This window comes from Telopea speciosissima, chromosome 11 (assembly GCF_018873765.1).
Source record: "Telopea speciosissima isolate NSW1024214 ecotype Mountain lineage chromosome 11, Tspe_v1, whole genome shotgun sequence".
NCBI lineage: Eukaryota > Viridiplantae > Streptophyta > Magnoliopsida > Proteales > Proteaceae > Telopea > Telopea speciosissima.
In genome coordinates this window covers 48,953,698-48,974,118 of record NC_057926.1, presented here as the reverse complement: position 1 = coordinate 48,974,118, position 20,421 = coordinate 48,953,698, and the positions used below count along the sequence as shown (strand labels likewise).

Genomic DNA, 20,421 nt, shown 5'->3' with positions numbered 1-20,421 from the left:
ACTGGTTTAATTTAAGTGATTTTAGTTAAGTCTTTTATTTTAAGTTGTTAGGGACAATTAGGTCTTTTTACTATTTTAAGTTATTAGCTTTTAATTGTAGACATTCCCTTCCACAATTTATGAAGGAAGAGCTTAGTTTGTAATAGGATTTGGCCATTGGCCTTATTATAAATAAAGTTAAATCGTGGGAGGCTCGCCCACAGTTGAATATTTGAAAAAAACATAATTATTGGCTGCCACTGTTGCTGCTCCTTTGCTCCTTGTGAGTGTGCATCCTTGTGGTTCTATCAAGGTGGATAGGGATTGGTGGAATCCGATCGACTCCTTACACCGTGACGGCTGGGAGGATCCTCTACAGCTGGAAAGTGGTTCTATCCTTCTATCACAGAGCTGCTGCCTCCATTGAAGACTTGCTGCAACTTCAAGTTTCTTCTATCCCTCCAGTTCCAACCCCCATCGATCCCTTTGTTTTATTTTATTTTTATCACATCTGTCCTATATGAATTCTCAGGTATCCATCATTAAAAGCCATCTCAGACCCTCCCATTAAATCCCCCCATCGATTCCATAAACCCTAGCATTCTTAATTCCAGCCAGCCTTCATCCTTCATCAGTTTTCATCCAAAATTCAACCACAGTCCTTTCTCCCTACCCCTCACACTCAACTGTGAGTTCTGCCCCTAATTATGATTCAAACCCTAAGATCCCCTCATTCATATAAAATCCAAAAAAAACCCTAAATTCTATATAGCCCAATTCAGCCATCAGAATTACATCATATTACAACCGAACACCCTTCCCATTGCTCCTAGGACTCGGCCAGAAGCCCTGCCCCAAATTCCCATCCCAAACCCTAATTTCAACCAAAATTCTAAACCCCAAAACCCAAAACCCTAACCCTAATTTCTGAAATTTCAAATCCTTTTCTAAACCTAATCAAACCTAGCTTATTAAACTCCCTAAAACCTGCCTATCATTACCATATAAGATTTAGCTCCATTCTCATAGGCCTAACCCTAATCTGCCCTAAATTACCCAATTTTGCCTATTCGAACCAACAGTCCCCTTTTGATCCTGTTGCTTGGCCTCTAGTAGGATCCTCTCCTATCTAGAGCTACATTACTTACATTGTCTTCCGTATTACATATTCTCAATTTTACTACTAATCTTCTTTCCATAGATCGAGATCTCGGTTTTCCAAGGGGTCGAGATGAGATGGCATACGAGTTGAAAAAGTTCAACAACTCGAGCGAGATCTCGAGAATCTTGACCCAAACTCCTTTATATGAGTGCCAGATCTCAAGATCTCAGTGGGAAATCTTGGTATACAGGCACCTATCTATGCAAACCTTGGTATACAGACACTTATTTATGCCTAATATCATCATTTACTTAAGTTATTATTCATAAATAAGCAAATACCCCCTATTTGAATCCAATAAAAATAGTAAAAAAATAAAATTCCAAAAGAAAAAAAGTCAACCCCCCAGTTCAAGAACAAAAATTGAATTTTAGGCGGTAGATGCAATTTTGAACTTTCTAATGCTAGGGTTTTTCTCAAATATAAAAATTCCATAAATCTTAATATGGTAAAACATTGCTAAAAACCAAAAGTCCGGTAAATATTCATTCAAAAAAAAAAAATTTCGTTCAAAACGACTTTAACAACATTTGTGCACACTAAATTAAGTTTGACCGGTACATAACTCCTTCAATATAAATCATATTTAAGCAATCTTGGATTTGTTGGAAAGTTTTCGAGAATGCTGTCAAAGTTGCTCTGAATGACATTATTTTTTTGGACATCAAAACAAATCAATATTTTACCGCACTTTTGGTTTTTAGCAATGTTTTACCATATTAAGATTTATGGAATTTTTAGATTTGAGAAAAAACCCAGCATTAGAAAGTTGAAAATTGCATCTTCCGCCTAAAATTCAATTTTTGTTCTTGAACTGGGGGGTTGACTTTTTTTTTTTTGGAATTTTATTTTTTACTATTTTTATTGGATTCAAATAGGGGGTTTTGCTTATTTATGAATAATATCTTTAGTGAATGAAATACAAAAGCATTTACTTAAATGATATTAGGCATAAATAAGTGTTTGTCATGTGTCTATCCTGGTTTCTGGCATAAGTAAGTGTCTGCCCTACTGTTAGCAAAAATGCGTTTAAAACTCCGTTTTAAACACGTTTCCCTTTTTTACCGTTTTAAACACGTTTTGTCGTATGCTTCCCAAACATACGATAAAAAAGGGCAAACGGAAAGCATTCCTGTTTTAAACGCATTTAAAACACGTTCCCATTTTTTTGATGTTTTTTAAGACCTTGGACTTAACTTACCATATCTCTCTCTCCCGAACTCTGATTGGCCTGATTATTTCACCGACGTAAAGATGACTCGAAGGACTACATTTTTTATGATATCACCTTCAACTCAAGGTCAATGCACGGATACCAAAAATAGAAGCATGTATTTCAAATAAAAATTCCTCAATTTATATGAGAATAGTGCCATTTTTTTGTTCTATTTTTTTAAATATAAACGTTTAAAACCCGTACCGTCCGTTTTCCCTTTTTTACCGTTCTCTGTTTTTTTTACCATTTTATTTGACCATCCGTTTGCAGTTTTTTACCGTTTAAAACCCGTACCATAAGACTCCGTTTTTTTGCCGTTCCCGTTTTTGCTAACTATTGTCTGTCCTGGTTTCCCACTAAGTGGCACTCCTATTTAGACTTTGTTTTTGCAAAATCTGATAGTGTCATTGTGTTTAAATGGCCAAAAATAGGTTGAGTACCAAGTTTCAGATCAAAACTAGGTCTAAAACCCACCAAAACCAAGTTTCAAGTTGGAAAAAAAAATATATGCACCAACTCGACCGAGATCTCGTGTTATCTCGAGTCAACTCGGTTTTTCCCAAGGTCGAGTTCCGAGTTTTAGTACCATGCTTCTTTCTATTAGTAGTATTACTAAAGATCTGAATTGTAAGGTCACATTTTTTCCCACTCATTGTGTTTTTCAGGAACTGGACAGAAACAGTACTCCGTGATTAATACGTCAGATCATCAGTTCAATATTAGCAACTAACAGTATTGATCAATCCTCAAGCCACTGGTAGGCTTGATTCCACCACTTCTTTTCTTCAAGTTCCCACTATTTTATTTGTTTTCACTTTTTCATTTATCCGTTCCACATTCATAACCAAAAAGCTTCGAATGAACAATTATGAATCTGTTTGTCTAACCTACTCAACAAATTCCTAAGCTAATATATTTAATGAATAGCAATTAAACTACAACATATAATCCAGGATTACTGTCAATCCGCTCAACATAAAATTTAATCTGCGGCCTTATAATTTCTTTTCTTCCTTCACCTATGACGGCCAAGTTTCAAAAGTGTGAGCAGTACATATGTTCAAGGACATAATGTCAGGATAGGGTAACTATTACATGATAAGTATACTCTGCGACTTCCACAGCATAGATGAAGACTCAGCATCTGCTTTGTAGAGAATAACGTTCACAGGAAAAAGTACAAGACCAGGTGGAGGCAACTATTTATGCTTTCTTGGAAAAACTATGGTCAACCTAGGCTGCTGATATAGATGTAAAAGGACCACGACAAAATCCATTTAGCTTAATCATTGGAGGTAATGTTTGACAATGACCCAGTTCCTTTTAAGTATTAAGTACCATTTACATGTGCTTTTAAGAATGCCAATGATCTAAATATCACCAGCCTGGAAAAGCTAATGAAGGTGGGATAGTGGTGCAAAGTTCGATGGAAATTTTGTACCATTTGAATTTAAAGTATCCCTTTAAATCTCAAGCTTTATACTTTCGTTTGATCAGAACATTGAAAATATGCATATGATAGAAAAGAAAATGATGAAAGCCAACAAGTACACAACTGTAATATGAAGTGGATTTTGAGTTTAACTGGCTTCTACAATAACTACACAAGCAAACAACTCAAAAGGTCATCAAGGTAATAACAGCAAGAGAAAACTAGTGGTCCAGTAAGTGACAGTATCATCTTTAAGTATGAATATCAAGATGTGACTTTTTTCTTTCCATGAGTCCCTTTACAGCATTCTCTTTCATCAATTTGCCAGTACAAGGATAAAGTTATGAATTTCAGCTTCGCTTCCACACATCCAGAGACTAGGGTTCATACCAACTAAATCCCAACCTCACACCATCAGTGATCCTCTCGCCCTCCCCCCCCCCCCCACCTCTTTTCTTAACATGAGATGCAATATTTTCAAGAATTAAGTTCTACTATGAGCAATCAGAAGGTGTAATATAAACGAAACTTTTTTCCAATGGCAGAATGTCCACGAGTAATTAGCTGAAAAGAGAATTCTAAGCACCTACTTCATCTTTACTCTGTACAAATAATCAAAGCCAGACACAATAAAGCAGTCATGTTCACTTCCCCCTATTCCAAATGGGAATTTCCAAGTGCAATAGAAACAAACATTCTATGCTGCCTTTAATGCAGACCCATATCATGAATTTAGCTGAAAAAGTAAACAAATGTGATTAGAAAGGTAAGTAAAGGATACCTACTTGCTCGGAGTCGCGCAAAGAATTCCCGTAACCAACATGATCTGCCATTCCATCTGATAGAGTTCTCAGGTAATCGAGGAACTAGAGTTCGTATCTCGACCAACTGCCTCAAATGCGGCGACTCTGTTACCCAAGTCTTCATAGATTACCAAAATACTCCCTATTGTGACCTATCATCCATTCCCACTCTTTTCAAATACATGAAACTTCAAATTAATAATCAAACTGATCTCCCTCTCCAAAACCTCAAATCAACAGTGCCTAATTCCAGATATAATCTATGACCCAATCGAGAGAGAGAGAGAGAGACCTACAAAAGGCGATTGATTGATTTGAGAGAGAGAGAGAGATAGGTTTCTTCTCTTTTCTGTTTTAGCGTTCTAGCGTCTTCAGATGACGGACTTTTAGGTACACGAGAGGTGCCGTGGTTTCTCAAGGGATTCTTTAGTTAGCAAAGGGCATCGTGAAATTTTTTGCCAAAAAAGCGCGCGAAAAAATGGTATTGAAGTTGTGACAAAATGGGCCCACACCTTAAAAAAATATTTCTGTAAGGTTCTTAAAAATGGATTTCCGAACATGTTTTGAGGTATCGGTATCGCTAACCACGATCCCATATCGGTGGAATGATATGGACCAGAGGTAAAACAGTTAAGAAATGAATTTTTACGAAAACCAATGGTAAACCTGTCTGATACGGGTCAATCTGTATCGGTATCTTGTCGATTTTCAAGGTGATAAATACTCATTCTGATACCGTGCACTAAAACCATGTTTCCGTTAGAGATCAGTATTAGTTAGGGGTGCAAGTTTGGCCCTGCCGGCCCAAATCGGCCCTGGCCCGCCCTGAGCCCGAACAGGGTCTGGGCTGAGATATTTGGCCCTGAGGGCGGGTCAGGGCTAGAAACTTCTGGCCCTGAGTTAGGGTCGGGTCGGGTTAGGGTTACGCCTCGAGCTAAGCTTGGCCTGGCCCGACCCGACCCTGATTTAAGTTATACTATAAAATATATATTGATATAATTTATACATTACGAACTTTAAATTTCACCCACATTTTTTTATATAATATACTATATATGAAGACAATAAATGTTATAATATAATTTATTATATTGTTATTTTATGTAAAATTAATAAGTTCTTCCCAGCCCATTCCAACCCATACATTTCTTTCCCCCTCCCCATGATCAGGGCCAATTAGGGTCGGCCCGGCCCGACCCTGAGGGCGGGTCAGGGTTGGATTTTTCTGACCCTGAGTCAGGGTCGGGTCGGGTCGGGCTTGGGCCCAGCTAAGGGGACTTAGGGTTGGGCTAGGGTTCTAGAAAGCCCGGCCCAACCCGACCCTGTTGCAATCCTAGTATTAGTATTGGCTGATATCAATACCTGACCAATACTGAATTGATGATACAAAATTGTGGATAAAATAATAAACAAAAAAATGGTATCGAAATCTAAGGGGTAAAAACGTTTGATCAAGCCTGTAGTTTCGATGTAATCAAATTATATGAGAGGAAGACTTGTCGTTCACCAATGACCACCACCTGAAACGCTTCTATGCATCGATACTTCATTCACTCATAAATTACAACACACAAATCTTGAAAAAGTTGGGAGAAATTGGTGGATCACCGATTACTCTTCTTAAGAAAGTAGACATCCTCTACGATGGATTTTGAGTAATGCGAATCAACCTCCAAGATGAAATAGCCCCAACAGGTCATTCTAATAGTTGTTGCAATCACTTATTGGACCAAGTCGGAACACATTTGGTTTGCGCTCGATCAAATAATATAGGATTATGAAAATGCTTTCTAAAAATGGGCAAAACATAAGAATAATTATCAACTCCAATTCGCGGGCACCTCCAATTCCTGCAATTCTTCTAATGGGGGGGAGTGGACCCCACCTTGGGCAGTGTTTTTGGGTAGGGGTAGGGTGGTCAGTTCCACCCCCATGTGAGGAATTGGAAGGGGCAGCGAATTGGAGGAGATAACGATTCAAAACATAATAGGAACTTGAGAGAGTAAGAGAGAAAGAGTGAGAGCAAGAGATTTAAGAACTTAGAATTATATTGAGATTACCATTTATGGTAAACATGTAGCCTGTGTTCCGTATAAAAACACACAATTTAGTTAGTTTTGGCACATATTGAATGGTTTTGCCTTAGAAACCGATGCCGTATTGAAATCGAGAAAGATTCTATTTTTTCATATCAAAACCAGACTAATTCTTCTTTGGTACGATTCAATACGTTTTAAACGGTCGATTTCAGTATTCGATATCGGTTCTAAATTGACACCCTTAGCTAGATTCACTGAGTAGGGGTTTAGGATTTTTTTTTCCCCATTAAGGAGAGTGATGTAAGGGTGTCAATAGTACGGTTTTGATTCAGTACATGGGCACAAGTGGGATGCTAGTGGAGAGGGGGGGAGCACTGGGTGCAAGTCCATTACTGGCGGAGGCGGGTGGGGGAGATGAAATGGACGCAAGTGGGGTGCTGTCGGATGATAGTTAGGGCGGGGGGCAACGGGTTCAAGTGAGGTGCTGCCAAATGGATGGCAGGGTTGAAGGCGATGCACTGGGCGCAAGTGAGGTGCCACGTGATGGATTGCCAGAGGAGGGAGGACAAATTTTGAATTATCAGAGGAGGAAGCATATGGGTAGTTTGAGTAAACATACAACATGGGAGAGAGTTTTCTCTCCGGGACGCGGCCCCTTCACCAACATGGGGACCAATGGGTGCTCGCAAAGCATCAGCATGGGTGAGATTTTCGTCTTTCATGGGGTGGGGCGGTCATTTCATAGGAGCTTGTGTCTGTGTGTAAGAGCCACGCTCCTGGACAGACTCCTTTTCCCCATCAAATATACATGAGAGAGAGAAATTTCTTATTTAGTAATTGGGATTGAGTTTCCTATTTAGCTAGGTGCTTAGGCCGGTGTCTGTCTTCTCCCCACTACTGAAATTACCCTTGCGCCTGTGTGTCTTGTGCTCCCATTGGTGCATGCTGCTAGCTTACAACAATTGGGTGGCGTGCCCAACCCTCTACTTTTTTCTGGAAACATAAAAAACCAAAAACCTTGAAGTGCTTCGCTACAAACTTTAAAAATACAGAAAAGAGTTATTTGGTCGGCTGCTTAAAGAAAGAGTAATCATGGTAGTTGATGGAATTTGAGAAAGGCATTACAATAACTTTGTCTAATAAAATGTAGGAAGAAAGTTTCTTATATGAGAGCATGGCTCCCGTGTTTGTGCCCTTGTGTCTGTTTTTCTCTTCCCTCCTTATTAAACTACCTTCGTGCCTCCCATAGATTGAACCAAAAGGGGTGTTGATTGGATCTCGTGTAGGTACGAGAGCCACACTCCTGGAGAGAGAGCACTTCCCCTAAATTATATTAAATGTTTGGGCAAAAGAACGTTACTTGGTTGCGTGGCCTGCGTGGCTCCTACATCTAGACGTGCTTCACAGAAATCCCGCCCAGAACGATGCTTGCGCGTGCGCTTTTATTGGCCAAATTGGTCTGCGGCTTAAAGAAAGAATAATCATGATAGTTGATGGAACTTGAGAAAGGCATTACAATAACTTTGTCTGATAAAATATAGGAAGAAAGTTTCTTATATGAGAGTATGGCTCCCATGCTTGTGCCCTTATGTCTGTTTTTCTCTTTCTCCTTATTAAATGACCTTCTTGGCCCCCATAGATTGAACCAAAAGGGGTCTTGATTGGATCTTGTGTAGGTGCAAGAGCCACACTCCTGGAGAGAGAGCACTTTCCCTAAATTGTATTAAATGTTTGGGCAAAAGAACGCTACTTGGTTGCGTGGCTTACGTGGCTCCTACGTCTAGACGTGCTTCACAAAAATCCCGCCCATGGGGATGCTTGTGTGTGCGCTCCCATTGGCCAACACGCGCATGCAGGCTCTAGAGGCCCAGGCAACATTCTCTTTCCTTCCACAATAGATAGCTTCAGACCAACTAGTTCCATCTCTGATCGATGAACTAAAAAAACTATAGCCTACAATAATAATATTAGAATGCATTCTTTGTCTGGGAGCTTGGCCCCTGTGTTAGCACAGGAACCAATAGAAATGCATGTGAAAGTATCAACAGTGGCAGGATTTTTGCCTTTCATGGGGGGAGGTCATTCACCCCATCTTATGTCCGGGCACAAGAATCATGCTCCCGGATAGAGTCCTTTTGTCCCTTATAATAATCTCACTACATTTTTTTTCTTCAAAAGACTCGCACTAAGTTCATTGTTGTGTTCAAAACGTTTGTCAGGTCAGCTAGTTGGGGTAATTTTATCATTTGATGATCTTATTAAACAATTCCATAATCAGATAGGTGGAGGCGTGGAGCATCCCTTGATATACCAATATATAAAATTGTACAATATTAGAGGGACCCAAGGGTCAATTATCTAGTGAGTGTTAGATGTATATATTGTGTATTATTTATACATAATTACATATACAAAAGGTGGGCACACAACCACGTCCTCTGTTTTTTTTTTTTTTTTTTTTCTCTATATTGAATGTGTGGATCCTCTTGTTTATAGTTTGTAACTCACCGAAAACCTTTCTTTTTTTTTGTGGTAAAAGCGAATTTTTTGAAGAGGACAAGCAAAAGCCAAAGACTCCTGGATACAAAGGTTTAGGAGCCAAGGAGTGGAACACGGCCAACAAGTCCTACTTGCAACGGACAAGGCCATCCTGGCTAAGGAGTGGGCAATGCCCTTAATCTCCCTAGGAATACAAACAAATTGACAACATAAAAATTTTGATGAGAGACATTGGATATCCTGAACAATGATCTCAATTCCGAAAGGATATGAGTTCGAGCAATTGTTGAGAATGTTGATGAGGTTCGAGTTGTCAGATTCCACCATGATGTTGCAGACATGAGACTCTACTGTCCATTGGATACCAGCTCTAACAGCAAGGGCTTCTCCCATCAGGGCGCTTGAGATGAGAACAGGTTCCGAGCATGCAAAGATAATAGAACCATTCTGATCACGAGTATTAAAACCCAGGTTGCCATTCTCTGTATCAATGGGGACCGCCGTGTAGCAATTTAGTTTGATAAAATCAGCAGGGAGGCAAGTCCAGGTAGGCGCTCCTTCTGGGTTTGGATGGGGGGCTGAAACTAATTCTTTGAATGGTTCAAGATCTCCCAAAATTCTTGATAGGCCGCTTGGGCTCTCTATATAACTTCCACTGGTGACCCTTTGATACCGTGGAAAATGAGATCATTTCTAGCATGCCATAATTGCCAACCGAAAGCCTTTCTCACCCTCTATTCCTTTTTTGTTTTAATTTGGTGCAAGTTTAAGGGTCCAAAGGCCATACCTCTCTCTTGCATTATATGTATTTCCTATTTCATTGCTTTTTCTCAAAAAAAAATTTAATGAGGTCCAATTTTGGAGTCCCCTAGCTACATGATTGATTTCGTGCACTCAACATTTCCTTTAAAGTTTAATCACTCACGTCACATCAATGGTGGTGAGGCGAATGGTATCATCTACATAGGACCCATTGTTAGAAAAATAACGCCCAGAATAACAATTTTGCAGAAGAAAAATGAAGAGAAAGAGAAGAACAAAGACACGAGATAAGTTTAAGTGGTTCACCCCCAAGAAGAAAGGTTACATCCATGACCGATTGTTAGAACAATTCCACTACTTCTATGAAAAAAAATACAAACCCTCAATCTCACATCTCTCAAAGAGCTAACAACATTATATAAGAAAACCCCACCCGGTCTGATTTGGACCTAAACCAACATATGTTGAAATACATATCAAATCAAAGATCTCGACGAGCTCTACAGTTCTACATGAGTCAGTGCCTGTAGCGTTGAAGTATGCACTTTTTGACCATTCTAGCGCGATTCGAAGGCGATACGGCCCACCGAAAAATCACCACAACACTTTCTGGATTGAGATTAGGCTTCACCAATAACACCCACATGGTCGAAGAAGAGAGAGAACAAACAAAAAAACATGTGAGAAGACATACAATATATTGACTACATAGAACAATTTTGCCCTAAAATTTTATGTAGCATCTTAATTATCTCATCCACCATAAATTTTCAACTAATAAACTATTGAAGGTTGATTTAATCATACCAATTGTTAGATGTAGTAGAAAGCGTGAATTGGCCATTTACCAAATTTCTTAGCTTAACTCAACATTTGGGCTTACTAGGGCATATTTTTTTTTGGATATAAGCTTGCTGAACAATGGAATCTACCATTAATACCAAAAAATGGTTTTCATCTCATGCATGACAATCCACATTGACCTCAACCTAAAATGATCTACCAATGAGGTTGACAATGGTACCATTCTAATTTTAGCCCAACATCTAATGACTAGATTTTCGATCATTTTCTTCTTTCTATTATAAATTAATGCTCTATCTTGTGTAATTTGAGCAATCTAGGGTGTGAATGGGGCCAAAAGGAAAGTAATGGGTCCAACTGCATCCATAATTCACTTCTCACTTAAAGTAAAGTCTTCTACCTAATAGATTGCCTATGGCAATGATAAAGAATTTTACATTTGAGATTTTTACATTAATTATAAGAAAAAGGTCACCATAATAAGTAGCTATAATGAAGGAATATTTCAGTCACTAAGCTATTGTCTAGTCTAAAAAGTGGTTGATCTACTAGAAATCTTGAGATGAATCTGCAAAGATTCCTTCTGCTCTTTATTGAAAGAGAAAGATGACTTCTTTTGACAAGAAACAAAGAGAAGCAGCTTTTTCTATTAAAGGATGTCTACATCCCCTCATATCAACCAAAATAAACATTAAGAACAATGAAAAAAAAAAAAAAAACTAAACAAAAAATGTATATGTCTTATATAGACGAGGGATATTGAAATCAGAAAAAAAGATTTTCTAGTGCAATTAAATTGCAAGGATTTTCTTCGATCTGTTTTGCATATGGACACAAAGAAAATACAACATCAAGAAAGATTTATGCCCCGCTAAAAAATGAAAAAGGTGGGATGTATATTTTCTCTACTCAAGTAAGTCTTATCACTACTAAATGAGTCGGTTACATGGATCCTTTTCCCCTCCAATAAGCACTATTCAAAGTCATGCTTGTTACAATGCCTAAGCTATGCTTGGCTTTCCTCATTATTTCTGCAAGAGTCATTTTAGGTCTACCGCTGGCTCTCACAACTTCGTCAATCTGAATCAAATCACTCCTCCATAATGGAATATCTAGAGGCATCCTTTGTACATGGTCATGTCAACTCAAATGGCTTCCGCGTAACTTATCATGTATCGAAGCTACTACAAAATGATTTTGGGACTCCTCCATGGGTATATACTTTTTCCTCTTTCTCACCTATGAATACAACCTTTGAAGTTGATTAGTCCATTGACTTTACTAATTAAGGAATTATTGTACCATCGTAAAAGCTTTAAGATCCATTTACTTTAATGTAAAAATGATGACAATGCATTATTTAAGTTCCAAGCATCATGATTGCCACATCATATTAGATTAGAAACTTAAAATTGATTAAAGATCTCCTTATATCTAAGATGTTCTGTCTTTATACTACCTCTGTCAGCCACGGATATGTTCAAGAGGTGCTTTGGAAGAAGCCAGAAGAGAATTGGATAGACTAAGGTGGTGTTTGGTATGCATTCCAAGTTGATTTTGCATTCTTGGGCAATAAAAACTGTTGTTATTATCATTCGAGAATGGGAAATCAACCTAGAATGCATCCCAAGAATATATACCAAACACAGCTTATTTTGACGGTAGCACTATTGGAAACCCAGGGCATGCAAGTTCTGTTGGTATCTTTTGGTCCTCTTCGGGTGCTCATAGCTGATGATTTGCCTCTTACTTGGGAGTTACAATGAATTATGTGGCAGAATTCAATAGTCTTTTGGAAGGGCTTCAGATTGCTATGGATCTCAGATCTCAGAATAACTAGAATTTGGATCGAAATTGACTCAAAGATGTTAGGGTTGAAAGATTAATCTTTTTTACTTTCTCTTTGTGATGTGAGCAAGCATAAAATTGGTTTGTGCAAGATCAACAAAAACACAAAAGAAAACAAGTACATAGACAAAGAAGAGGCTGGTAAGAAATTTACGTGGGTTGGTGAAACCGCCTACATCCACGGAGGGAGATCCAACTTCTACTATGAATCAAGAGAAGGAAAGACAGTACAACCCTTGCACTTTGATACCCAAACCCAAGCACCAATGTACACCCTTTTCTCATCCCCCATTTACTCTACATACCTTCTCCTTGGCTCCTCACTTAGTCCTTGTACACATGTTGCTCTCACATTGTACCTCTTGAACTCTCAGTTGGATCCTCACATCTTGACTCATCACTTGAATCAACACTAACTCTCTTTGGTAAACACCTCTATTATTTTATAGGACTCCTTCTCTATTGTGTTGTTTTTTCTCTCCTTAGAGAAAACCCAATAACTCTCTTTCCTCCTCTACCTTGTTGGGCAAGGTTTAAGGAGAAAGTTAATTACACACTTCTTCCAAGGTGTCTCTTGGAAGATTCCACATTACTTGATGTCTTAAACCATCAACCACTTCCATTCCCTTGGAAGACCCAATCTTATTAAAGACTCCACTCTTCCATTTACTAGGAAGACTCTACCTTCTTGAGGACTTCATCTCTTTGAAGACTCTACCTCCTTAAAAAACTCCACTTTTTCTCCTCTCTTGAAAGACTCAATCTTGCAAACATCCAGTCACTATCTTTCTTCTTCTCATGGTAGAGAAAATCCATTACACACCCGTCCACGTGATCCACTCAAATGTCACTTATGTAGAGAATTGATAATCAGTGTTATTCATTAACTGAGGAGAGTTACACATATACAGGACACGTATCATAACTGAATCAAGAAACGAATCTATACAAGTGGACAGTTGGACAACCTATCAGTTGTAACTAACACTATAGAGATCACATGGGATCCTTCTCCTTTGCAACTTACACACATGGATGTGGACCCAACATAGCCCAATACCAATAAATTCTCTATCTTCTCCATTAGCCCATCTAGACCATTGAACCGAACCTTCAACCGATCTACATAAAAACCACCAAAGCCAACAAAAGACAATGGTGGATTGAATTTCAAATCAATCTATACCTTGGTCTTTTCAGCAAAAATGGTTGTTTTACAAAGGATACTTAGACACTAATACTCGGAGAATTTCGCACTGTTATAGAGAAGTAAATGCGGTGGTGGATGCATTAGCTAAAAATGCATCTGTTACCAAAATTTCAGTAGTTAGATGGGATATCCAAGAGAGATCTAGGTATCGGTTTTGTGATAGTGCCTAACTTTCTTTGTTTGTTGAAAGTGATTCAACACAAACTCTTTTATTGTTCTCATTTTAAAGAGACAAGTTTATTCTTTGATTTCATATCACTAAAACATTAATTTTGGTTGTTTTCAATCTTCAATCAAATGGAATGAATGAGTTGTTTAGACTTTATTGCATTAAAGAGTAATGAAAATTATGGTTGGAACTACCTGATTGAATCCATTCTTCAGCTATCTTTTGTAGCCATCTATTGGGCTATTTGAGTAGCTAAAAATAGTTGCATATTTAATGGGAAAAAGTTCCTGAACATCATTCCAAGTTGGAAAGAATGGATTAGGGTTATAACTTCATTAAGCCCGGCCTTAAGCTATCATCCCTTGGTATTCAAGTCATTTTCTCTTGGTTACAGATGTCAACTGTCTCAATGGTAAGGGTGGTGGGGTTTAATTTCTCTTGGCACAGAGAAGATGCTCACATTGAAAGAGGGTGTTAGATCTTGTAATTATTGGTATTGTTTTCTTTAAAGAAGTGGTTCCACACATGGTGGTGAACATCATTGAATTGAATTTTGATAAATTGACAATTCATATGGTACCCTATCCATCAAATGGTTATAACTGTAGAACCATAAAAAATCCAAATGTGCATATATATTATGAGTTATGACCTCCCTTATTAGGTATGACGCATTTTAAAATCATAAGACCCACTTGTTAAAGTAGAGAATGTCGTGTCATCCGTAGGTCGGGTATGCGACACTTCATTAGTGTTAACCAAGAATGGATTTAAATGTCAAAAATATTTCCGCAGTAGAAGCGTAGATGTAAAACCACAGAAATGCACATATATGCTATGACCTCCCTTACTTGGTATGATGTGTTTTAAAGCCGTGAAGTCCATTACTTGATTAAAATTCCCCAAAATGCCTAATCTGACCCAATGAGCTAGAGAATTGCATGTATAAACACCATCCAACAAGGGGTGCTCTATTTGATAATCTGATTTAAGTAGTAGTAGTAGTAGTAGAGAGAGAGAGAGAACTGTAATTGTAGAGATTGTCCAAGAGGAAGAAGTGGAGGGATAGAGAACCATATCTAATTTCCATTTTAGCCCCATCTCCTAATGGGACAAAGAGATGTGCTGCTAGTTAAAAAATTCCTCTCTAGAGGTCCTGCTCATAGTTAGCAAAAATGCAACATCAAAAAAGAAGAGAAATTGACGTATGGGTTTTAAATGGCATAAAACTCTGAACAAAACTCTAAGCGATACAATAAATTTTTTTTTGGGGCTAAAGATCAACAGAAATTATATTATAGAGAATGAAAATGAATGTATAAGAGAAAAACTAGGTATCCCCGGATTTAAACAGAAACAAAACAATTACATATAGAGAAGTAAACAGCCTCAACCGAAGCGACACCGCGGTTTTCCTTGAGCATCCCAAGAGACATTATCTGAGATAAATCGAAGAGTTACATGCCAAACAGAAGAACTTCTTGTGGCCGCTGCATGTTTAGCTAAAGAGTCTACAACAAAATTTATTTCTCTGCAATCATAAGGAATACACCAAAAAATCCTATCAATAAAACTCTTCATACCTCACCATTCCTGACAGAAAACCCAATGAATTGCCCCTTTCAAGATACTATCCACAACTGAGTTTGAGTCACATTCAATTCAAATTCGATTAAAATCAAGATATTTGGAAATTTTGATCCCCTCCATGAAAGCTACAAATTCTGCTCCAAAATTTGTAGTTATAAGCAAATAGGAAGAGAAACATCTCACAAGGAAGACCTGAATCAACATGTAAAATTCCTCTAGCGCTGCATGTCCGGATCGAGTTACCGAGAGAGCAACCATCAATATTCAATGTGACCCATCCTTCTTGTGGGTACGCCCAAATGGCTTCAAAAATCTTCTTAGACACAGATGGTGACATGGAGATATGCACTACTTTGGAAATGACTAGATCCTTAATCGATTTAATAGAACATGGAGAAATAATAGAACACACTTGAAGATCTTGTAATATATATTTGATAATTATGGAATGAATTCTACCTAAATTCTCATACCTCCATCTATGTTTTTTTTCAAGCCAAATCTGGTAAGGAATTTTGGGAAAGGTCTCCAACCAAATCTTTTTCAAGGGAGACACCATCGCTTTCCTTTTCCACCAAGAAAATAATGGAAACAGATGGTATGGGTTTTAAATGCGTAGATCCAAAAAAAGGACAAAAAAAAAAAAAGGTTTTGTACTATTGAGGAATTATTACCTAATTACATGCATCCATCCAACATAATGCATATATAATCTACAACCCATTATAAGTTCGAAGATATATCATCCAACATCAATTTCAAATTCATACACCATAATAAGGTCTATTGGTCAACTCTCCATCCGTTACATCTTTCCCTCATCTCCCCACTTGCCTATGGGCCGGGGTCGGTAGGCAATTGTGAGATGATTGAGTAGTCAATGACAAAAAAGCAAAGTCTAAGTTTGAAAAAACGCCAAAAAAATAAAATAAAATAAAATGGGAACATGTTTAAAACACGTATACGAACATGTTATTAGCCTATTGATAAGCAAATGGAAAAAAGCGTTCAAAACGCTAGAAATAGAAACAACATTTTAAACGTATTTTTGCTAACAAAAATCCTGCTCCTATGAAAATCACTTTTCCATAAATTATTCCCAGATGAAAAGAGTCGTTTTTATTTATAAAAAGATGGCAAAAATATCCCCCTTTTTGGTTTAGTTTCCACACCAACTAAACCAAAAAGGGTGAGATTCTAGAGAATATGCTTAGAGAGACAAGAAACACCTTTTTTTATTTTTTTCCAAGGAGAAATTGCATGAAATGTTCAAGAAGACAATTTCTCAAGTCATTCTTACTTTAATTCATAAGAAAAAGTCACGTATAGAACAGTGCTTGACTAGAATCTAGTGGTGGCCATTGCATGCGCAAGAAAGACCAAGCTATGCTTGGATTTCCACTGCTAAAGCTAGGGTGGTAGTTTCTATGAAAGTTGGTAGCCAAGTGATGGTTGGAATCAGTGTTCAATGGGTAGTAAACAGACGGTCAAACCATGGTAGTTGGTGATGGTTCATATATATATATATATATAGGATGAAATTCTCTCTGCCACAGCGCAGCTTGTGCCCAGACACATGGGCCTGCATTAGGGGGCACGGTGCGCCCACCACTATGTGTTTGGGCGCAGTCTATTCCATCGGCACAGAAAACATTCTCCCTATATATGTATATATATATATATATATATATATATATACACACACACATAAGGCAAGAGTTCTCTGTGAAGGAGCATCGCCTCTACATGCATGCGGGGCCGGTGGGAGGACGGTCATTATATTGCCTTTCATGGGTGCGGGGTGGTCATATTGTTCCCTTCTATGTCTGGGTACAGGGTGCGCACTCCCCCACAGAGAACTTTCTCCGCACCCCATACACACAAAAAGAGAGAGAGATGGAATTAGAGAATTAATGACATGCTTTGGTCGGTGGGGATAGATAAGATACTTTGCATGACATTTGGGGGTTAATGACATGCTCAAGATGTTAACTATGAATCTAATTAACCAAACCACCAAACAAAGAGGAAGCAACTCATTAATGTATCATCATAATTAACAATTAATCCTTCCTACATATGCGTCCTCATCCAACTTAATTATGTGAAAGATCTACACATTATCTATTAATAAATACAATGATTGACTAAGCTAGAGAGAGATAGAGATAGAATTAGAGATGAAGAAAGCAAGACTAAAGAGAGACTAAAGAGAGACAAAGATAGACAGAGATCGTCTTTGAGAACACAAAGACGCCAAGAGAAGTCTTAAGATCTGATTCTTAAATTTCTGAGGGGTGTGTAGTTGAAGAATTTAGCAAACTTATTGCACATGAGTTTCTGTCTACCCACGGTGATCGAATGGGATCTCATTCACAGAGGAGCGGGACAAAATGATAATGGGTATTGGGAGGGTATTTTGGAATATATTAAAACCCTATAGGTGGGATTTGTGTATTAGAAAAACAATACAGAAGAATGGCGATTTTGCAGAAGAAATGCAAAGAAAAAGAGAAATCAAGCACACAAGACAAGATTTGCGTGGTTCACCCCAAGAAGAAACACTATATTCACGATCAAGCGATAGAACGAATCAACTATTTCTGTGAAGCAAATGCAAATCCTCTCTCACTCATATCTCTAAGAGTTAACTACAATGTTTAAGAAAACCCTAACCCAGAAAGTACAAACTGCCCCTAGAGACCCACCCGATCCGGTTCGGACTTGAACCAACATAGGGCAAAATACATGCATATGAACTTTTTGGTCATTCTGACACATTTCGAAGGCGAAATGGCCCACCGAAGAATAACTACAACACTTTATGGACTGAGATCAGGCTTCACCAATAATATTGCGAACCCTAGGATGGTAGGTGTATCGTCTTCTGAGTGGAGGAAAACTTTGTCTTATTTATAATATCTAATTCACCCCCTCTTAGATTGGAAAGGTTGCATATCGCCAGCAGTGTGAGCCACATGTGGTGGCTAGAACCAATGATCAGGTGCTGAAGCATGGAGATGGAAGGGAAGGGAAGGGGAAGAGGGAAGAAATCCCAAGACGCTCCTTCAACTACCTCCCTGATCGGGCTTCTGAACATTGTTGAAGATGGTGAAGTGGATGGAGAGAACCTTTTTGGAATTAGGGGAAGAAGCTAAGATGCAACCCAACGGAGATCAGTCAGAGTCAATACCATGAGGTGGTTTCACATTTTCTAGGTAGTGTGAAAAGGAATATGAACTCTCAGCATATGCCTTAGCTTGGGAGTCTTGAATATTCTTACTTTCCCTTCTTTTTTTTCTCCCCTTTCTTTAATGAAGTTGATGTTGCTTATCCACAAAAAAAATAAAATAAATAATAATGGAATGATTTGGAACTAGTGATATAAAATGTTAGGTAATGACTGCAAAAGTTAATTTTTCGGTTTAATTTGATACAACATATTTATTTTTGTGACAATGTCATTGAGTCCTCGGATACAAGACCAGTTCTCAAGCAAAAAGAAACCATTATTGGAAATTAGGTTTTTTGACTCGACTTGCCCTCAACAAAATCTAGTGACTTGTGCGAGTCAAAGTAAATTCAGAACGTCTTGTGATATTACATATGTTTTTTAGATCATAACTATTACCTAAGAACAAGAATGGATGGAGGGAAAAATGATCAAACTCGGGGAGTTTTCATCAACTCCAGTAAAAGTACCGAGTCACAAGCTGCTTAGGAAGACTCATAATCATTTTTAATATTGGGCGAGTCTTCAGGATATTTTTATCAAATTTTCATATTTTTTTATTCAACTCGAAGAATTCGTCCAAGTCAAGACCTAGTTTTCCAACAATGGTTAGATACCCATGTCTCATTTGTTTAGAAAATTAAAGAAAACAATTGGATTTGTCCTACATCATTGGTTATTATCGGCAAAGAAACACTATGGTTGGATTAACTTTAACCATCTTCTTTAAAATTTATTATTTTTCATTATTAATCCAAACCTTTTTGTTATGTGTAATTTATTTGACTTATAACTGTTCAATTAGGATGATTTTGTAAATTCTTTCAGCATGGTCCATGTTCAGAGCTATTTCAATATGGTCCATATATTTGTCACGTACGTGACAATTCATTTGGACCCAAATTTTTGGGCTAATAAACTCTAGCCCCCCCGCCCCAACACGGACTTGGCTCCTGTCCAGCACTCTGCCCAGGCTGCACATGCAGCGTTGGACAGAGTGAGGAGTGAAAAGACCGCCTCACCCCTGCCCGAATGCCTTACCCGAGTAGGGGTGAGGCGATCTTTTCACGCCTCACTCTGTCCGGTGCTACACATGCAGCCCGGGCAGGGTGCTGGACAAAATCTTTTTGGCCCCAACACTCACATGTCGGATTTCAGTATAAAAAAAGTTTACCAAAGACCATGGGAGAATGCAAAGTAGGCAGCGAAGTTTCATAACATACATGGAAATGCATTGCAACCAGGTATCGATTAAGGCAGTGTTTGGTATGGATTCTAAGTCTATTTCGCATTATCAGATGATAAAAATAGTCATTTTTACCATTTTACAATGTGAAATCGACCTAGAATACATTCTAAGAATGCATACCAAACACAGCCTAAGTCTGAAATTCAAGACATAACTAATCTAGACAATATCCTCTCAACCGTTGGTTTTACCACACTATCCATCCATGTGGTACAATGAGGGTGAGCCATGTTAGGAAGCCTCTCATCATGGTACTGAATGAATGGTCATGAGCCATTTCTTTTTTGTTTGGGAGGTTTGGTTGAGCTTGTTAGCTATCTCTTTGGTTTTAAAGCTCCTTTGTAATAGGCTAATGAGATATTTTTGATCCTTTGTTTGTATGTTTAAAGACATAGAGAGCAGGCCTCAGGGCAATGATAGCTAGGCT

At 38.2% G+C, this 20,421-nt stretch overlaps 1 protein-coding gene across 1 annotated transcript in view; it reads right to left on the bottom strand.

Annotated features, from left to right (window-relative positions):
* The window catches only part of LOC122646431 (PH, RCC1 and FYVE domains-containing protein 1-like), a 69,217-nt gene extending 64,309 nt beyond the window's left edge, over nt 1–4,908 (bottom strand). Inside the window, exon 1 of the mRNA XM_043839980.1 lies at nt 4,575–4,908. Within this exon, the coding sequence (XP_043695915.1) occupies nt 4,575–4,622 (48 nt within the window). The 5' untranslated portion in view covers nt 4,623–4,908. The remainder of the gene's footprint in view (nt 1–4,574) is intronic.
* Nucleotides 4,909–20,421: the final 15,513 nt, after the last annotated feature.